This window comes from Macrosteles quadrilineatus, unplaced genomic scaffold, assembly GCF_028750875.1.
Source record: "Macrosteles quadrilineatus isolate MER2022 unplaced genomic scaffold, UCM_ALF_1.0 Scaffold_11__1_contigs__length_5352618, whole genome shotgun sequence".
Taxonomy (NCBI): domain Eukaryota; kingdom Metazoa; phylum Arthropoda; class Insecta; order Hemiptera; family Cicadellidae; genus Macrosteles; species Macrosteles quadrilineatus.
The window spans coordinates 2437300-2456797 of NW_026542604.1; the positions used below are offsets into that span (position 1 = coordinate 2437300).

The window sequence follows — 19498 nt, forward strand, 5'->3', positions numbered from 1 at the left end:
ATATAAATAGGAAGACAACTGGCCTAGCCATATAAATTGTTTGCATCAAAATATAAAGTATACACTGAGACATTGCCTTGCCATATATGTTATTTGCATCAAAAGACAAACACTGTGACATGCCCTTGCCTTATAAGTTATTTGCATCAAGAGACAAACACTGAAATATGGCTTTGCCATATAAATTGTTATCACCAAGATGTAAGGCATACACTTGAGACATTGCCTTGCCATATAAGTTATTTGCATCAAGAGACAAACACTGAGACATGGCCTTGCCATATCAGTTATTTGCATCAAGAGACAAACACCGAGACATGGCCTTGCCTTATAAATTCTTTGACATTAATTTTTGTGTTACAGCTTTGTGTTAGTAAAGAAATCGGGAAAAAATCGGTCTTGTACATGGATACAGACAGCTTTGTGTTAGAATAAAATTGGAAAAAATCGGATCCATCTAAACCGGATCCAGCCCAAGATCCGGAATTTTTCGGATCCGATCGATCATTCCGATTATTAATAAATAGACTAGAGAAAGTTTTATTTAAGCTTGATTCAATCAAATACATAACAATTATTAAAAGGATTGATGGGATTCTATTTCCAATTCAGGACAGAACTGTATTATTATTCCCCTCCTGATATTAGGGATGAAAGGGAGTTGGGATTTTTCTTTCCCAGCAACAAGGACCTTTTCCTCAAGTTTGGTTTATAAATCTTGTAAATAGGTAACAAATGAGTAGGCTAACCAAATATTTTTTTAGTTTTCATTGCCAGGGGTTTTGTAATCATTAAAAATCAATGATCATGGTACAATCACTATTCATCCTATCTCCAGTGTTTGAGACATCATAAAACCCGTCATTACGGCATAATCGTGAACATCTATTGCAATTGCAGAGACAAATCGATCTTTTCCTGCAATAGCGGTGAAATCAGGATGTTTCCTCTGATTGCGAAGACTATTGAGGAGTTGAAACAATTCCGCCCCTAGAACATCCCAAATTATATATAGGCCTATTCCATTCCCATGATAAAGTTGTGACGCAGAATTCTAGGGGGGGAATAAACTGGTATTCACCAAAATCAGGCTAGGCCTACCCCTAGAACCAGATACACTCAAATTTCTTCCCTGGAGTGCTCAGAAGGAGCCGAGAAAAATCCAGGGGTCGATACAAACTTGTGACGGCTTTGACTGTTCAATTTATTTAAATTTAATCGAAGGCTCAGAGCTCTAGAAGCGCTCAGGAAATCCTGCAGACGCTCAGTAGGAGCTATATCAATCCCCTACCTTATACCTTATGTTATTGGTCCTCACCTTCGCTTAAGTGTTTTGGATAATTTTGCCAAAACAACTGTTGATGGACTCTGTAGGACCGACGAGTATTCAATCTTACTTATAGCCAATGTGATGTGATTACTTGTATAAACAACAAATTAATTAACAGTTGCGCGTAGCATTATTCGGATAAATCGTAATTTTGGACCTAATGGGTTTAAATCAAACCAAACGATAACCACCGCTAGTCACTGGCAGGCAGGAACTGGCGGGTCTAGACTCAAGTCGGTAAAATCTAAGCTATTAAATTTAGATCTGTCTAATCGAATTCTGAAACTAAATTGAATTAAAATAAAAAGTAAAACGTAGAAATGGTCTAACTATTAGAATAGCTGTGACCCTTTGTAATATCGGCAATCGGCGTATGGAATACGATGAACATACTGTAGGGTGTAACATAACGACCTTGTTAACTAGTTGAAAGCGTGCGAACGAATAATTCTGTCTTCCTGTAAATCCTTAATACCAGTCCGGTCGAGGCTTGCGCGTTTAAGCGGCGAACTTAAGTACTACTAGACAACAGCTGATCGAATATTCAACTGTTGTGCTGGCCTAGATTCGTCTGTCGTCTGTCAACAAACAATCACCAGTTTGGGGTTTTGTCGTTGTCGGCGTCAAATACTTTTAGAATCGGTCGGTTTAACTTTATTTGGTGAAAATGGAGTGCTAATATTGATGAATACGTCGTTTGAGGGTGTGTATGTGCTTTTCTGTGATTAAAAATAGGCCCATAGCCAAAGCTATGGCCAATAGTGATGATCAAAACCAGAAATTTTGAATCTCAAAACCGAAACCGAAACTTAAAAAAATTGAATCCCGAATCTCAAATCCCAAAACCTAAACGCGAAACTTTTTTACTTAGCTGGTTACAAAGGTCAAGGTTACAAAAAATACACATTATCATAAAATGTTAAGTATGCAATCAAAACTGAAAGAGATTGACTCCTGACCATGACATAACGTAAATATGTGAATGTGACTGATAATCTTAAAACCCAACACAACATAATTTTTCATAAGCAACCAACAAAAATATTAATTAAACTTCTAACACCAACATAAACATGAATATTAAATTAATTAGTACATTTAGTGGTCAATATTTATTTGCATTTAGTAAATATTGATGTGAAACTGAATTGTACCAGTTATAGTATTTAAGATACCTTTTGAAGTTCAGAATCAAATTTACTTGTTTCATTACTGTTAATGGTGATGTTTGCTCTGTTAGTACCAGCTTGTTTGTAAACAGTTATAAAAACAATAACAATGGCCCAAAAAAATGTCAGACGTTTCAAAAATAAAACTGCCAAAATCTTCAATTTCGAAACTTATGAATCTCGAAACTTGGTTAACAAATCTCAAAACCGAAGTTTTTCCTAAGTTTTGATGGTTTTGAGATTTGAGATTCAGTTTTGACACATCACTAATGGCCAACACATAGGCCTCAGAGGAGTAGGCTATTGTGGATGAAAACTGGTAAGTTATGATGTTTGTTGATTAGCAGTGTGTATTTACCCCTTAAAATTTGGTACCTCACAAATTAATGAATTATTTAGAATCGTTTGGGTTACTTTCAAATTGGCAATTTGGGTTTAGAGCCGGCAGATGCGCCACGGATGCCGTTAGGTGTCTAGTACAGTCTGTCTTAAACTCATTTGAAGGAGGAGCCCTTACTCAGGCGACCTTAGTTGACTTGAGTAAGGCATTTGATTGTGTTCCACACTCCTTACTCTTCAACAAGCTTGACTACTACGGTATTCGTGGCGCAGAGCTGGAATTTTTCAGGTCATATATGTCAGAGCGCAGACAGTTCGTTGAGATTGGAGGGATGAAGTCCTCTGTGAGGAATGTCACCTCAGGAGTTCCTCAGGGCTCGGTCCTGGGACCTGTGCTCTTCCTAATAATGATAAATGATCTGGACGATAACTTGAGCTGTAGATCCCTGATGTATGCTGATGATTCAACTTTCATAACTAGTCATTGTAGTATAAAGGAACTCACTCAATTATCTTCATTAGTTTTGAATGACGCAAAGCACTGGTTTAATGTAAATGGGTTTAACATGAACTCAGACAAAACACAGTCAATTGTTTTTAGGCTAGGTGCAATTCCCGACAATGAGAAACCAATGTCTGTAAGCGTCAACCTTTTAGGTATAGATCTAGATTGTGGTTTAACTTGGGAGAATCACATAAAAAGTGTCAGTCGTAAGTTGTCCAGAGTATTGTTTCTGATTAGGAGGCTAAGAGATTTTGTACCACCGCAGTATGTAAGATGTGCCTATTTTGCATTTTTTCAAAGCCATTTGCTGTATGGAATATTGCTGTGGGGAAATTCAACTCATATTAATAGTGTATTAAAGATTCAGAAGAAGGCAATTAGGCTTTTAACTAACTCTAGGCGGCACGCACATTGTAAACCTCTTTTTAGGTCAAAACAAATCCTTACAGTTGTAAATCTGTACATACTTGAATGTGTAATGTTTGTAACGAGCAACCCAAATCTGTTTGCATAAAGAGGTGTTTTTCATACTCATCAGACAAGAGGCAGGATGGCACTTGATAGGCCCTATACTAGATTAGCAACTGTTCAGAGGAGTTTCTGCAGTGTATCTATTAAAATTGTAAACGCCCTTCCTAACACCTGGCTAGGCCTATCAAGCAAACAAATCAAACATAAGTTGTTAGAATGGCTTATGGACCATCCCTGTTATGACTTGAATGAGTTTTTTGTAGAAAGTGCCAACATGATATTCTAGTCATTATATTTATTCTGACTGTCATTATATTTATTTAGTATTAATCTTATAACTCTATGCATGTTTTTTTCTATCTATTTAACTGTACAGCTATTTATTTATTGTAGCGTCTGTGATATGCAAGCCTTTCTATTTAGTATGCTAAAATGTGACTGTGATAATGTATCGCTATTGTTTTATATATGTGTCTCTGACGAGGTCTATTGTAATCAATGATTATTTAATGACCAATAAAGTACTTGATTACTTGAAAAAAAAAAAAAAAAAAATTGTCGCCAGGTTTACAATGAAAGGAAATGTAAATTGATCAAGTCATTGATAAAATAAATTGCTTTCAGTTTTTAGTCATATAAACTATAGTAACCTAGTATAAAAACCTTGGAGCGGAAATAGTCTAAATGCCTAATTTTGAAATTACCACATTGTGAATGGTTCATTAAACTTTGTGTGGCCTACTTTCCATTTGCATGGAAGTTTTGCTACAGCTTACAGCGCTCTAGCACTTAGTAATTAAGATGTCTACTCTGGTATCCTTAAAGTTATTGGCGTTGCCGTCAGAGTTCTATTTATTTTATCCTGTAAAAACATGCTGCTGTGTTTTTAAAATTGCAAATTGACTAGTGCCACAAATTAATTTTAACTGTGTTGTAATTTTGTCTAACCTATTTTTAAGCTTGACGCTTCATTCAATTTTCAGTGATATTGACCTTGTTGTGATCGGTTCTTGGACCCAGCTGCCTCTTCATACACTGGAGAACGCTTTACTGGACTCGAAAATAAGCAAAACAGGCCAAGTCAGAGTCCTTGACAAGGCATCTGTAAGTATATAAATGTATAATAATCTATTTCAGGAAATATATTGAAAATACCAAAAGTTTTATCACTTCCTTATAGGCTACCTGTATACCTCTCTGGTACCCTTCTCAAGTCTTAGTGCAAACAGAGACCTGTAGTTGGGTGGACACATCACATTCTTTACTTTTAAGTTTACCAGTGGTGTTTTAAAATTGTACTTATTTTTTACAATTTGTGATACTGGTTTGAAAACAAAGCTTTATAGTTGAATAATTATCGATTTATTTTTAAATTTAAAACGGCTTTATTAGAGTCTCATATAAGGTCAAAACATTTAATCAATTATAGCCCCTGGACTCAAGTTAAACAAGGTAATCTAGTTATGACTCATTCTACACTCATCTCCATTCATACTTGGCTTAAAATACCTACTTTGTATGGTCGCCATTTCAATGAAAAGTATTAAAGAACCTATGGTCTATTCCTTTTCAAATAATGTTTGAACTATTCACCACAGGACTTTCCTTTAACATTTTATACTCTGTGATTTTTAACTGAAAGCGGCTGGAGCTCGGCCCTACCTGCGAGAGACCCGACTCACACACGCACACTCACTATCACCCTAATTGCCTAAAAGCCCCGATCCCCTTCACTACCTAGAAATATAAAATATGTTGTATGATACCTCAAAATCGCAAATCATTTTAAGTTAGATATACAGTAAAATGCTTACTGTCGGGGAAAAAAGTTTAGACACTCGAGTTTGGAGCTCTACAGAAAAGTAACCAACTAAGTTAGAAAAACACGTAGCATATATAAATTTTCGTTGTTTTATTCTACGTATCCCTATGAAAACAAATTTTTTTTAGTTCGTTTAAGAAATTTTTTATGGCAGTCGGAAGGTAAAAACTGCCTGTTTTTAGAGTACCAAAAACCATCTTGTGACTTTGAAAATTCGCACAATGTAAACTAAACTTCAGAACTTTATCAAACTTTAATACAATATGGACACATATATAATGAATTAATATGTGTAGTTTCAGAATTTTTACTCTACCCAAAAAGTTGTTGTTGTAACTTTTGTAAATCAACTTTTTCTCAAAAACGGCAATCGCTAGAAAAAAATTTAAAAGCTTGTTTCGAAGGTGATTGTTTTTGTATTTGAAATATTTATACTGCTCGACCAAATTGTTACGCATGTTATTTATATAAATTAACAAAAAACTGGATGATCTCGCGCCTGCAAGGGGTGCAGACGCCATCGCCCGCTCAGGAATCCAGTGCAGTGTTGCCACGATGGACCTTGACCGAGCGTAAGGTGATTCACGCAGTGTTGTCACCGACTGACTCACAGGAAATATCATGTTTTGCATTCTTCCAAAGGGTCGAAAGTATTACCACCCCAAATATAGGTGCTAAATCTAAATTGTCAGATTCGGAATATGCAATGATTGTCAGTGTTATATGTTTTTTTTAGAAGTGTGGGAGTGACGTTGGAGGTCCAAAGCCCTCATTAGAAAAGGTGATGGGAAATGGTTAATAATTAATAATAACTGCTGTTCAGTTTTGACTCAACAGTTCGCAGCCCATCGCTGCTCAGTGTCCAGGTGTTCAATTTGGCAACACTGTACGGGGTATGCGCCCAGTCAGAGCCGGTGGCGGTCTGGAAGTGCCGTATTCGGCCTCTGCACTATCCAAATTAAATGTTAACTTATATAAATAACATGCGTAACAATTTGGTTCAGCAGTATAAATACTTCAAATACAAAAACAATCACCCTCGAAACAAGCTTTTAATTTTTTTTCTAGCGTTTGCCGTTTTTGAGAAAAAGTTGATTTACAAAAGTTACAACAAAAACTTTTTGGGTAGAGTAAAAATTCTGAAACTACACATATTAATTCATTATATATGTGTCCATATTGTATTAAAGTTTGATAAAGTTCTGACGTTTAGTTTACATTGTGCGAATTTTCAAAGTCATAAGATGGTTTTTGGTACTCTAAAAACAGGCAGTTTTTACCTTCCGACTGTCATAAAAAATTTCTTAAACGAGCTAAAAAATTTTTGTTTTCACAGGAATACGTAGAATAAAACAACGAAAATTTATATATACTACATGTTTTTCTAAGTTAGTAGGTTACTTTTCTGTAGAGCTCCAAACTCGAGTGTCTAAACTTTTTTCCCCGACAGTAGTGTTAGTAAATTTGTTGTTTAATTCCATGAAAAATTAGTCCAAACAATTATTATGAAAAGAAATAGTAGAAACAAATTATCCAAAATCTGTTTTGAGCAGTGGAGCATATTCCACTTTCCTCTAATACGACATGTAATCTGCAGGTTCCTATTATCAAGCTGACGGACCAGGTGTGTGATGTCAAGGTGGACATTAGTTTTAACATGAATAATGGTGTTAAGTCTGCTCAGCTGATAAAGGAGTACCGCAACAGATACCCAGTCCTGGCCAAGCTGGTGCTAGTGCTAAAACAGTTCCTCTTGCAGCGTAACCTCAACGAGGTCTTCACTGGTGGCATCTCCTCATACAGTCTAATACTGATGACTATCAGTTTCTTACAGGTACAATAAACATAATTATTTCTTAAGTGTGTATTTTTACGGTAATGAAAATCCTTACCTCTTTTGAAGGGAACAGACCCAACGCTGGTCTTGGACTAAACATAAACCTTTTGTTGGATTAATTTGTAGCCCAATATCAAATAGCATTTGGGACAAGAATTGATGCTGCGATCGCACAAGACGACGATCACATTTTAGTGACTGTGGGAGACGATGATGTAATATATGCCAATGCTTGATGGCAAATCTGTACGTGCATACCTTCAATTCGAGACCTCAATCATGAAAATTGGTCGGTAGAAGAGCCAAACGAACTTGGCAAAGAAAAGCCAAATTTAACTCCCATAAGAAATACGTGGGGAGCAAATTCCGTTTACGTATACACCGAGTGGGATTATAGATACATTTATGCCGATGCTTGATGGCAAATCTGTACATGCATACCTTCAATTCCAGACTTCAATCATGAAAATCGGTCGGTAGAAGAGCCAAACGAACTTGGCAAAGAAAAGCCAAATTTAACTCCCATAAGAAATACGTGGGGAGCAAATTTCGTTTACGTATACACCGAGTGGGATTATAGATACATTTATGCCGATGCTTGATGGCAAATCTGTACGTGCATACCTTCAATTTGAGACCTCAATCATGAAAATCGGTCGGGTAGAAGAGCCAAACGAACTCAGCAAAGAAAAACCAAATTTTTTAAATATATAAGATAAAATAACCTTACTAAAGTGTAGGCCTACAATAGACTCCCTCTCCAGAGGATTTATGCCAAGTAACAAATTTGTGCGAAGTATGAAAACTTCTTTGGCAACACCAAACAATAATAGAATATTCTTTATGTGTGAAACACATGTAGCTAATTTGTTGTTTACAATGGTCTAAACTAAAGAAAGCATTTTCATGAGTACAAGGTATTGAGTTGTATATTTTTGGCAGTCCGAACCAAACTGATCTGAATGAGCTAGAGTCTTGCTGTATAAAATGTACAAGGTGACAGCTACAACTTGTATAGAAAATCTGTTGTAAGTTTTCGCTGCCTACTAACTTTTTTTAGCAAATTTCCCATAAAGGGAATAAGCTATTACCGTAGGTCTCATGTTAAGACCTGGAGGTGGGACTGATTTAATTTTTTGTTTTGAGATCCCCAGAGGCCAAAAACAACCATATGTTCAAATTCATAAATGTAGGCCTATATGTGTGTGTCAGTTAAGACAATAACTCGAGCAAAAGTGATCTAATTTGATGAAATTTGGTAAATACAAGTAAAGTAAACATACATTTATTCAAACTAGTTGTTTGCGAACCAGCATGATCGGACCTTGGGACCGGGGGTTAATGGGGTACTGTATACAGTAAAAATAATGCAGTAAAAATAGGGTTTTCCATTTTTTACCCTAAAAGTTTAAAATTTTGTAATTAATTTCTAAAACATTTTGTAGAGCTTGAAAATTAATAATTTTGTTTATTGAAGCGTTGTTATGCGCTTAATGGTTAAGGAGAAAATTCCCATGTTATTCTTGTGGGGAATAAGTAAACTATTGTAGTTTGCTTGTTTATGGATATATTTTGACCAAATAAGGCAAATTGATTTATTTCACTCTATTCTTTTGACATTTGATTGGAAAGCACCTTTCCCCTACCTATTAGGAGCAAACCTTATTTAGTAAATTGAAACATAATTAACAAAACTGAATTTATTGAACTCACAAATCAGACTAGACTGAAAAGTAAACAAAACATAATAATATAAACAGTCATCTGACAGATGTTATAAATAAAACATATGGACTTATTTCTTGATACATAACACTCCTCCCCCCGTTAAGTAGTCCTTCAGATATGCCGGTGGTCGACGGATACGAACAGGTCGAGGACTCATGCTCATTGAAGTGTTTTGGGAGTTTGATCTAAAGACACGAGTCCGAACAGGTTGTGGACTCGTGCTCATGCTAGTGGAGTCTTGAATTAAACCAGAAACGTTGAAAACAGCATCTTCTTAAAGAGGGTTAATTGAACCTTCTATACCACTAAAGGAATTGCGAGATTGTTGCATCACTGATGGTCGCATTGGTTGTACGTCTGGTGTTATCATCATAATAGGATTGTGAACCATTGATGGTGGTTGCACTGGAGTAATATAATGTGCTTCTGGTGTTCTCATTTGAATAGGATTCTGGAGTAGTGGGTGGAACGGTGGGTTTACTGGAGATTCTCAGGATTATCCAAGTGTGAGTTAGTAGATGCTTTTGATGTTTCTGAGCGAGGTCTCAATTGGTCGATATGACGTCGTATTTCAATGCTTTCTTTTGTTATCAAATGGTAGCTCAGCGGCCCGGTTATTCTAGTGACTAACAGGAATCCACTTTGGTCCTCGCTGATTATAGTTTCTTGCAAATACGGAGTCATTTTCTTTAAATTTCCTCTGAGGTGACTGTTGGTAATCGTGAAGTGCTTTATCCAAGATTTTCTCTTCTTTGTCACTTGAAGAATAATCTGGTTGAACTCTGTCTAAGATGGTTCTAATACGCCTTCCGAACAGCAGTTCACTCGGTGACATATTAGTAGAACAATTTGGCGTTATATGAGATGATATTAGGAACTGAGCCAATCTTTTTTGCCAATCTTGAAGTATTCGTCGCAAAGAATTTTTTGTCGTTTGGACCATCCTTTCTGCCTGACCATTCGATGACGGATGGTATGGTACAACCACGACATGGCGGATGCCATTGCTTTCATTAAACGATGGAAATTCTAGTGAAGTGAAAGCCGACCCGTTATCAGATACTATTGTGTCTGGAACACCATGTGTTGCGAAAAAGCTTCTGAGGACCTTTATAGTTGATCTTGAATCTGTAGAAGGCACCTAAACTACTTCTAACCATTTGCTGAAAGAATCGACAACAATCAAAAACAACTTGTTTTGGAAGGGCCCAGCGAAATCTATGTGGAGACGAGACCAGGGTTGTTTCGTTTTCTCCCAGGGAAGAACTGTTGCTCTTGGAGGGTTGTGACGACTTTGTTGACATGCTTGACAAGAATTCACTATGTTTTCTATGTCTTGATCAAGTTTTGGCCACCAGAAATAGCTTCGAGCCAACACCTTTGTTCGAACAATGCCCTCATGTCCCATGTGTAGAACCTTCAGAGCTTGTTGCCTGAGAGTGGATGGAATGATCACCCTAGTTCCCCAAAGTAAACATTGTTTGTATTGAGAAATTGAATTTTGACGAGAAATGAAAGGTTGAGATCTGAGTTATGAGTTGGCCAACCACGTTGAGTCCATAATAGTACTTTAGATAGAAGTGGATCTTTTCTGTTTCTTTTGCTATTATATTAGCGGTGATTGGTTTAACCTCATCGGATTCAATGTATAGCACGTCATTCAAGACTTCATTTATCTCTTGATCAACAACATTGGAGGAACATGGAAGACGACTCAAACCATCAGCATTCGGAATAGAAATCCCCGGTTTGTATACAAGATCAAAGTCATATCCATTTAAAAGGATACTCCAGCGAATCATTCAAGGTGACAGTGTGTTTGGTGTTTGTTTATCCACAGTGAAAAGACCCAGAAGTGGCTTATGATCTGTTCTAATTTCAAAATGCCTCTCATATAAGTAATTGTGGAATTTTTTAACCCCTCTAATGATGGAAAGTGCTTCCCTATCTACTTGAGCATATCTTCGTTCTGGCTGACTCATTGTCCTGGAATAAAACGCAATTGGAACTTCCTTTTCCCCTCGAACCTGACTAAGCACATAACCAATACCATAAGGAGATGCATCACAAGTTAGTATAAGATGGCTGGAGGGATTGTAATGAGCCAGTATACTATCGGAAGAAAGGAGCTTCTTTGAAGCATTGAAAGCAAGTTTATGTTTTTCCTCCCACCGCCATTTAACATTTTTGTCCAATAAGCGATGTAAAGGTTCTGCAACATTGGCTTTGTTGGGTAAAAAACAGTGATAGAAATTAAGTAAACCTAAAAATGCCTGCAGTTGTTCCTTGTTAGTCGGCTCAGGAGCATCTTGAATGGATTTGACTTTGTCCGGGTTAGGACGAATTCCGTCAGAGCTCACAATAAATCCCAAGAAGTCAACTGATGTAGATAACAAAGAACACTTTTCGCTTTGGAGTGTAATCCCTGCATCTCTAAAACAAGTGAATACTTGTCTTAATGTGGTAATCAATTCATGTATTGTTCCTGCTTTAACCAAAATATCATCAAAGTAAGGGATTACATTGTCCAAGCCCGAAACCAAACCCTCAATAAAATGTTGAAATATAGATGGAGCTGAGCTAATACCGAATTGTAGTCTTTTTGGTTTAAAAGCACCCTTGTGTGTAATTAGTGTCTGGGCTAGTGCCGACTTCTCGTCAACAACCAGTTGTTGATAAGCTTGGGCTAAATCTAACTTAGCAAAATATTTCCCTTGGTTTAATTTTGCTAAGAGCTGAGAGATTGGTGGAATAGGGTACAGATGATCTTGGATAGCTTTGTTTAACGTTGCCTTATAATCACCGCAAATTCGTATTTTACTATTGCTTTTTACGGAAACAACAATTGGTGTGGCCCAATCCAATACCTGAACAGGTTCTAACACTCCCTGATTAACTAACTTATTCAGCTCTTCTTCTACTGAGGCCTGCAATGCATAAGGTAAAGGGCGCGCTCTTAAGTGAATTGGGTTATAATTCTGGTCAATTTTCAGTTCGATTGGAGGTCCTTTATAGCACGCTAAGAATTTGAAAATACATCGGAAAATTCACTTTTCAGATGTTGAACATCCAGCTGGGCTTTACTAAGAACTTCAGATTCATGACAGTTGATTGAAAGTACTCCGTTTACTTCAATTTTAAGACTTTTTAGCCAATTACGCCCGAATAAACTATTTCTATTACCTTCAGTTATGACTAACGGAAGGAAACCATTGAACTTACCGTATTTCACATAAACATTTAGTCTGACCTAAAACACTTACAGGTTTACCACTGTAATCCTTGAGTTTCCAAGGAGAAGGTTGCAGTTTACAGTTTTTATGAGAAATTGAATTCCATAGTTCTCCTCCTATGATAGAAACACCTGCACCAGTATCAACTTCCATTAGAACTTTGTGATTATTTATGTTGACAGTTAGTTGTAGCCTATACAGTTCCGGTACTTTAGTGCAGTTAACTTCCTGGACGTATTCAGTTGTTTCGTTATTTGATTGAGGTGGAAACGTTTCTTCTTGTTCACAATTGGTTTCCTCTGACAAAACTTCATGAGCCCGCTGTCCCTTTGATCCGTGTTTTTGGCTAAAATATTCTTTGGGGCGTGGTTTCCCTCCTTTACAAACTCGTGCTAGATGCCCAATTTTCTTACAAATATTACAAGTAGTCTGAAGATGGGGACAATCCCTTCTAAAATGTCTTAGTCCACAACCAAGACAAACATTAGGTGTAACAGAGTGAGCTGGATTGTTGTAAAATGCAACAAATTTCCTGTTTGAATGGTCAATTTTATGTGCATTAGCAAAACTTGAGCTACTGAAAGAAAGTTCCTTACTTTGAGTTTGAAATAATTCATTTGACTTAGCTGCAATAACAACATCCTGAAGTTTTATAGTAGGTTCTTTCAAAATTTTATTCCTTAACTCATCACTTCTAGATCCAATCAAAATTTGCATAATTAATTCCCTATCCAAGTCTTTGAATTCACAGTTCACAGCTAATGTTCTTAGTCGAGAATAGAAAGAGTTAAACGACTCTGATTCTGCTTGATGACAATTCCTAAAATTGAATATTTCAAAAAGGACATTTTTGGTAGGAGCGAAATAGTCAGTTAATAGTTTTATAACATTTTTGTACGTTATTTCATTAGGTTGTGGTAAACTGTCAAAAATGTAAGCCACATCCTCATTAGCTAGATTAAGTAGTAGTGCAGTTTTACTTACATCATTGGTAATGTCTGCAGCTAAAGCATACCTCTCAAATTGCTTAATCCACGTACCCCAACGCTGTGCGACACTTGCAGGATTCGTATGGGGGTCAAAACGATCAGGCTTATTGAGATCCATTACCTATCCAATTATCCTCGTCGCCAGTTTAGTAAATTGAAACATAATTAACAAAACTGAATTTATTGAACTCACAAATCAGACTAAACTAAAAAGTAAACAAAACATTCGATAAACTAATATTATTCAGATGGGAAATAAATATGTCATTTTAAAGGAGATATTTTAGTGAAAATATAATCATCAGGCAAATGTAACCGCTTAGTCTGCAGGTTTGCTACAGCGAGAGTATTTTATTGTTAATAGTTAGCCTACCTTTGGTGTTTTGTAGTTTAACCCTTAGAGTGCCAGGCGAGAAATAAAAGTAACGCTCAAAAAATGCCGATGATTTTTCCCGAAAGTCGCGCTAAAAATGCCGAGCGCGATTTGGCGATTTTTAGGTTAAAATTTCGTAAAAATAGAATTTTCGATATTTCGACCAACGAAAATCGATGTATCGCATCTAGTAACTTTCGACTCAATGTTAATATATGGGTTAAAAGAATCCGAGTATCCATTCGGTTGTTATGACAACTGTTCGATCATTACGAAACGTCCGGTCAGCCAGACGTTGGCACTTTGGCTCGTTCTAAAAACGTCCGGTCGGCCGTACGTCGGCACTTTTGGCTCGTTTTAAAAACGTCCGGTTCCCCGGACGTTGGCACTCAAAGGGTTAAAAGAGAACAACCAACTTGCTGATAGTGTACTAATGTTCTTAATTATTTAGTATAATCATACTAAACAACCTATATGAAACAACAAATATTATAACATTTACCTTTAGGATACTCAACACTTTTTTATTAGCAATTCATGCTATTTTATAGCAACATTCCTAAAGCTCCAGATTTATATTGTAGTTTAATGTTCAGTTTAAGATAGTTTTGATTATCTTAGTTTAGTAGCATATTTGCTGTTTTTTTTTCTAGTTACATCCGCGACAAGGAACTGAATCATATGGAGCCAATCTGGGAGTCCTGCTGATAGAGTTCTTTGAACTTTATGGCCGAAAATTCAATTACATGAATACAGCCATTAGAGTGAAAGACGGAGGAACCTATATTGCCAAAGAAGAGGTAATTTGTATGCTTTTCCCCTTGTAATTTTTAAATGCTTCATATCTTTGGTTAACAATCAACTACCAATTAGTCATTTTAAAAACTTTGTAGTTGAGCTGCTGCTTTTTTAGATATTGTGGTTGGGAAACTGATTATTAGTTAGCTGTGGAGTGACACCCATGTCGCACCCATTTTTCATTCTTTATGGTAATGTCGGCTCAACAATGAATCTTTCTAGTTACACTATTACAACACAAAAATACACCATTTCAAAATGCCCTTCAATGTTCCCTGTTATCAAGGATCTGTGATATTTTTGAGTATAGCAAATAACATTGATATTAGGCGATTTTTTTTTAGAACTGTGTTTATTTTTTACTTGTCATTGAAATTTTCCCGGATCCTTTTATCACCTTACTTGAACAATGTAATTTTGTATTTTAGGTCCAAAAAGACATGATTGATGGACACCGCCCATCAATGTTGTGTATAGAAGACCCCCTCACTCCTGGCAATGACATCGGCCGTGGATCATATGGAGCTTTGCAGGTTAAGAACGCTTTTGAGTATGCTTACCTCGCTCTTCAAACAGCTGTAAATCCTTCAAATCCTACGGCGGGTGATGCAAACGTAACAAGGTGAGTTGCTAGATGTGATATCATTGTCACATTGTTTGTCAATATCATTTTTAGAAAGCCTAAATATAGTACAGGACAGATAGCGATTAACCTAGAACAAATTAGTTCAAAGGTAAACTCTTCTGGAATATGTTTGGGACACACTCCTTAACATTTCCTGAGAATTCCCAAAAAATCCCACTTCAGCAAAATCCGCCATCTTGGAAAATGGCGGCAAAACAAATCAAACTTGCAAGGTTTTACAGAAAATGTTATAACTACAGATTTATTCGACTTATAATAGTCGCATGAAGCTCAAACTTATCTAAAGAAAGTTTACTTCAAGAAAATAACACATTTATTGGTATTTCATAGTTTTAATATATAATAATTGTAGCTCAAATACGATTTTTGTAATTTTAAATGTCTCTAGTTCATTCTTTTTCTGATTTTACGCCGTTGATACATAAATTAGGTAAATATACCACCCAGTTAGTTAAATGTAGAGCTTTAAATTTCAAACAATATGCATATGACTTTTGTGATATTAAGCCAACAATCACGCCAATAATAAGAGTTTGAATGCACCAGTATGCACAGCGCGTAGTGCCGTGGCGGCTCGGCACCGCGGCCGACCTACAACAATCATCCGCTAAACACTGCCGAATTCGCAGTCAAATATGTGGAAAACGTTGTATGATGTGTAATTTTATACAACAATGCATTTTATTATGAACGAAAATATTTGATCACATTCACTAAATACTTCTTATGTGATCAATGCTAATTTTATTGGTTTTTGATCTGCAGGAACCAATTAATGATCAATTATGGTTTTCAAAAGACTTGATGCTAGTGATGGCAATCATACCTTATTACTTGGAATTTTGCAGACATTTATCATTACTTTGTTTTACTAACAAGTTATGGCAAATGTCCGCAAAAATACCACTATAATAATTAATAAAGGGATAATAAGATATTTAATATTTACCTGTAACTTTTGTTATGATATATTTTTGACAAAGAATTTAGATTTTATTTACACATTTACAATTGAACAGGGTAATTTTAATAGTCTTAATTGCCCCAAAGTCCTGCAATAATAACGGTACTAATCCATTAGGCTGAGAATCAATGTTCTTTACATACAAATGTTGTTGAATTTTGGATGAATTAAAGCAAGATTCCAGTTTGGGTTGTTATAAAATGCAGTAGCCAAAATACTTAATGTTATAAATCAGACAATGGTATATACTAAATTAATTTATTTGATCTTAAATTAATATTCTTTCGTAAGTAATACAAAATTTTCCCTAATTGACAACATGCCAGTTTGTTTGTTTTGATTTAACCTCAAAAATTGACATGTGAACATTCATACCTTAACCGATTCTAGATAACAAATCCAACTGTAGGCCTACGTATTTTTGATAGAGTTTTCGACAACTGGACAACCTCTAGTGTACAATGATTCAAAGTATCTTCTCATTTTTTATTTAATTTTCAAAACTTGTCTTGCTTTTACAAATAATGTTAATCACTTGGCTTCATGTTGCTTATTAGTTATTTTTCAGTAACCTGTAACAATAACGTTACCTATCCACTATGCTGAGAATATATCATTTTCTTTACTTTTAATTGCATGTCTTGATGCATGAGGGAACCAAGCGACGTAGTTGAGAAATTAAGAGTCAAAGTTTAACGTGGGTCCTAAATTATTTAAAATTTAACAATTGTCCTTTGATTTTTAATAAGTGTAAAAAATCACGAATAAAAAATTCAAATATGAATAAACATTTTAAATGTGCATAAGTTTAATTTTAATAACAATTATTAGACACATTAAGCAATATTTACTAATGAAAATAAACGTATAATTTTATTACAGCTATAAAGGATATTTATGACAAACATTAAAACATAGATCGAAACCGGAATAATAAAGTAGAAAGACAATTTAAAATACTAAACTTTATTGATTACATAAATGATATTTATTCTGTGTGTAGTTTAATCAAGGCAGTTGTCGTATTAATACATCTATTAAAAAAAACATATCATATAACCAATCCCACTGTCATTTTTCATTCATATTCCGGTTAGAATACACAGCCAGTGATGCGTCCTAGTCTTATCTGATGAAATTAATCTATGTCGTATTCTTTTTAAACGCATTATTGTATAAAATTCACATTATTCACCATAAAGTAATTATTGTATCAGATATCAAAAGATTTAACATGACTAGGGCCTATTCTTGTATTTATACAAATAACGTAAATTTATGTTAAATTCAGATTTAAATTTTTTAATAGATTTTTTTATTAATCCAAAATAAAAATAAAAGATTAAAGTACTGTAAAGAGCATTTATTCTTAGCCTAGTGTATTGGTATCGTTATTATTGCAGGATTTTAGGGCAGTTTTTAACGGCAAGACACAATGAAAATTTTTAACAATGAAAAGATAAAACAAAATTACCCTGTTCAATTAAAATATCTTATTATAGGTTAATTAATTATTATAGTAGGAATTTTGCGGACATTTGCCATAGCCAATTATTACAAACCAAGTAATGATAAATGTCTGCAAAATTCCAAGTAATAAGGTATGATTGCCATCACTAGCATCAAGTCTTTTGAAAACCATAATTGATCATTAATTGTATTTAGTGTATCATTAATTGTATATAGAAGTATTTAGTGAATGTGGTCAAATATTTTCGTTCATTAAAAATGCATTGTTGTATAAAATTACACATCATACAACGTTTTCCACATATTTGACTGCGAATTCGGCAGTGGTTAGCGGATGATTGTTGTAGGTCGGCCGCGGTGCCGAGCCGCCACGGCACTACACGCTGTGCATACTGGTGGTGCATTCAAACTCTTATTATTGGCGTGATTGTTGGCTTAATATCACAAAAGTCATATGCATATTGTTTGAAATTTAAAGCTCTACATTTAACTAACTGGGTGGTATATACCTAATTTATGTATTAACGGCGTAAAATCAGAAAAAGAATGAACTAGACACATTTAAAATTACAAAAATCGCATTTAACACGTTCGCTGCTACGGACGTTCCGGAACGTCAGCCGGGCCACGGCGCCAGGAGCTAAGAACGTTCCAGAACGTCACCGTTCATTGTTGTTTAACGTTGCTATGGATAAGCCAGCACGTCACAAGCGTTCTTTATTTCTTTGCAGCTCGTACGGACGTACTTTTCTGACAATAAAAAATATAGTTTCCCAAATCACCACCAGGGTCGTTTGGAACAGGGCTTTGTTTTACCTCTTTCCTGCTAGATAGCGACACTACTTTACTGACTGTAACCTGGGTAGTGCTGCTATCTATCAGAATCACTTAGTACTATATCCAAAGCCAGTTTTATTGCAGAACATTGCCATCCAGTATAACTACTGTTGTTTTTACTGTAATTCAGTGTATCGGTGGCAATGTCACGCAGCGGCCGAGCGTTAGTTCAGCAACTGGCGCCGTCCCGGCATCTAGCGCTCAGCAGCGAACGTGTTAAGCTACAATTATTATATATTAAAACTATGAAATACCAATAAATGTGTTATTTTCTTGAAGTAAACTTTCTTTAGAGTAGTTTGAGCTTCATGCGACTATTATAAGTCGAATAAATCTGTAGTTATAACATTTTCCGTAAAACCTTGCAAGTTTGATTTGTTTTGCCACCATTTTCCAAGATGGCGGATTTTGCTGAAGTGGGATTTTTTGGGAATTCTCAGGAAATGTTAAGGAGTGTGTCCCAAACACATTCCAGAAGAGTTTACCTTTGAACTAATTTGTTCTAGGTTAGGGCCTTTTTTTGCATAACTGTCCTGTTAAAATCTCACCTTATATATTTGGAGACTGATATTTTCTATCGTCACTAGTGTATTATTCAAAGGAATATCCTAACATTAAGGCCACACTTATTTGCTGACAACACAGCACAATCTAACATTAATTTGAACTTTCTCAAGCCTTTTTAAATTAGTACTTAAGCTAAAAGTTTCAAACACTATTACCAGCATTATGTTTTACATAATCCTATTACATCCTATTACATAATCATTTTTAAAAACAAACCCTATAAATTTAGGACAAATTATCTAAATTTAATTTATAACCCAACAGTTGAAATACAATAGAGTTGATTATCCAAAACAGTTGGGGATAGTCCGTTTAAACCAATGTACTGATAAAAATTGTACAGTTAAAGAGGTGTCATATCCGTCGAGTGTAGTCTGGTTAAACCGATGTACAAGATGTCCGGATAAGAGGGAGTCTATT

At 35.5% G+C, this 19498-nt stretch overlaps 1 protein-coding gene across 1 annotated transcript in view; it reads left to right on the forward strand.

Moving 5' to 3' along the window:
* LOC129004743 (non-canonical poly(A) RNA polymerase protein Trf4-1-like) overlaps nucleotides 1–19498 on the forward strand; it is a 44104-nt gene that overhangs the window by 9636 nt on the left and 14970 nt on the right. The window contains exons 3-6 of the mRNA XM_054433350.1: nucleotides 4798–4918; nucleotides 7234–7470; nucleotides 14450–14596; nucleotides 15023–15216. Coding sequence (XP_054289325.1) covers nucleotides 4798–4918; nucleotides 7234–7470; nucleotides 14450–14596; nucleotides 15023–15216 — 699 coding nt within the window. The remainder of the gene's footprint in view (nucleotides 1–4797; nucleotides 4919–7233; nucleotides 7471–14449; nucleotides 14597–15022; nucleotides 15217–19498) is intronic.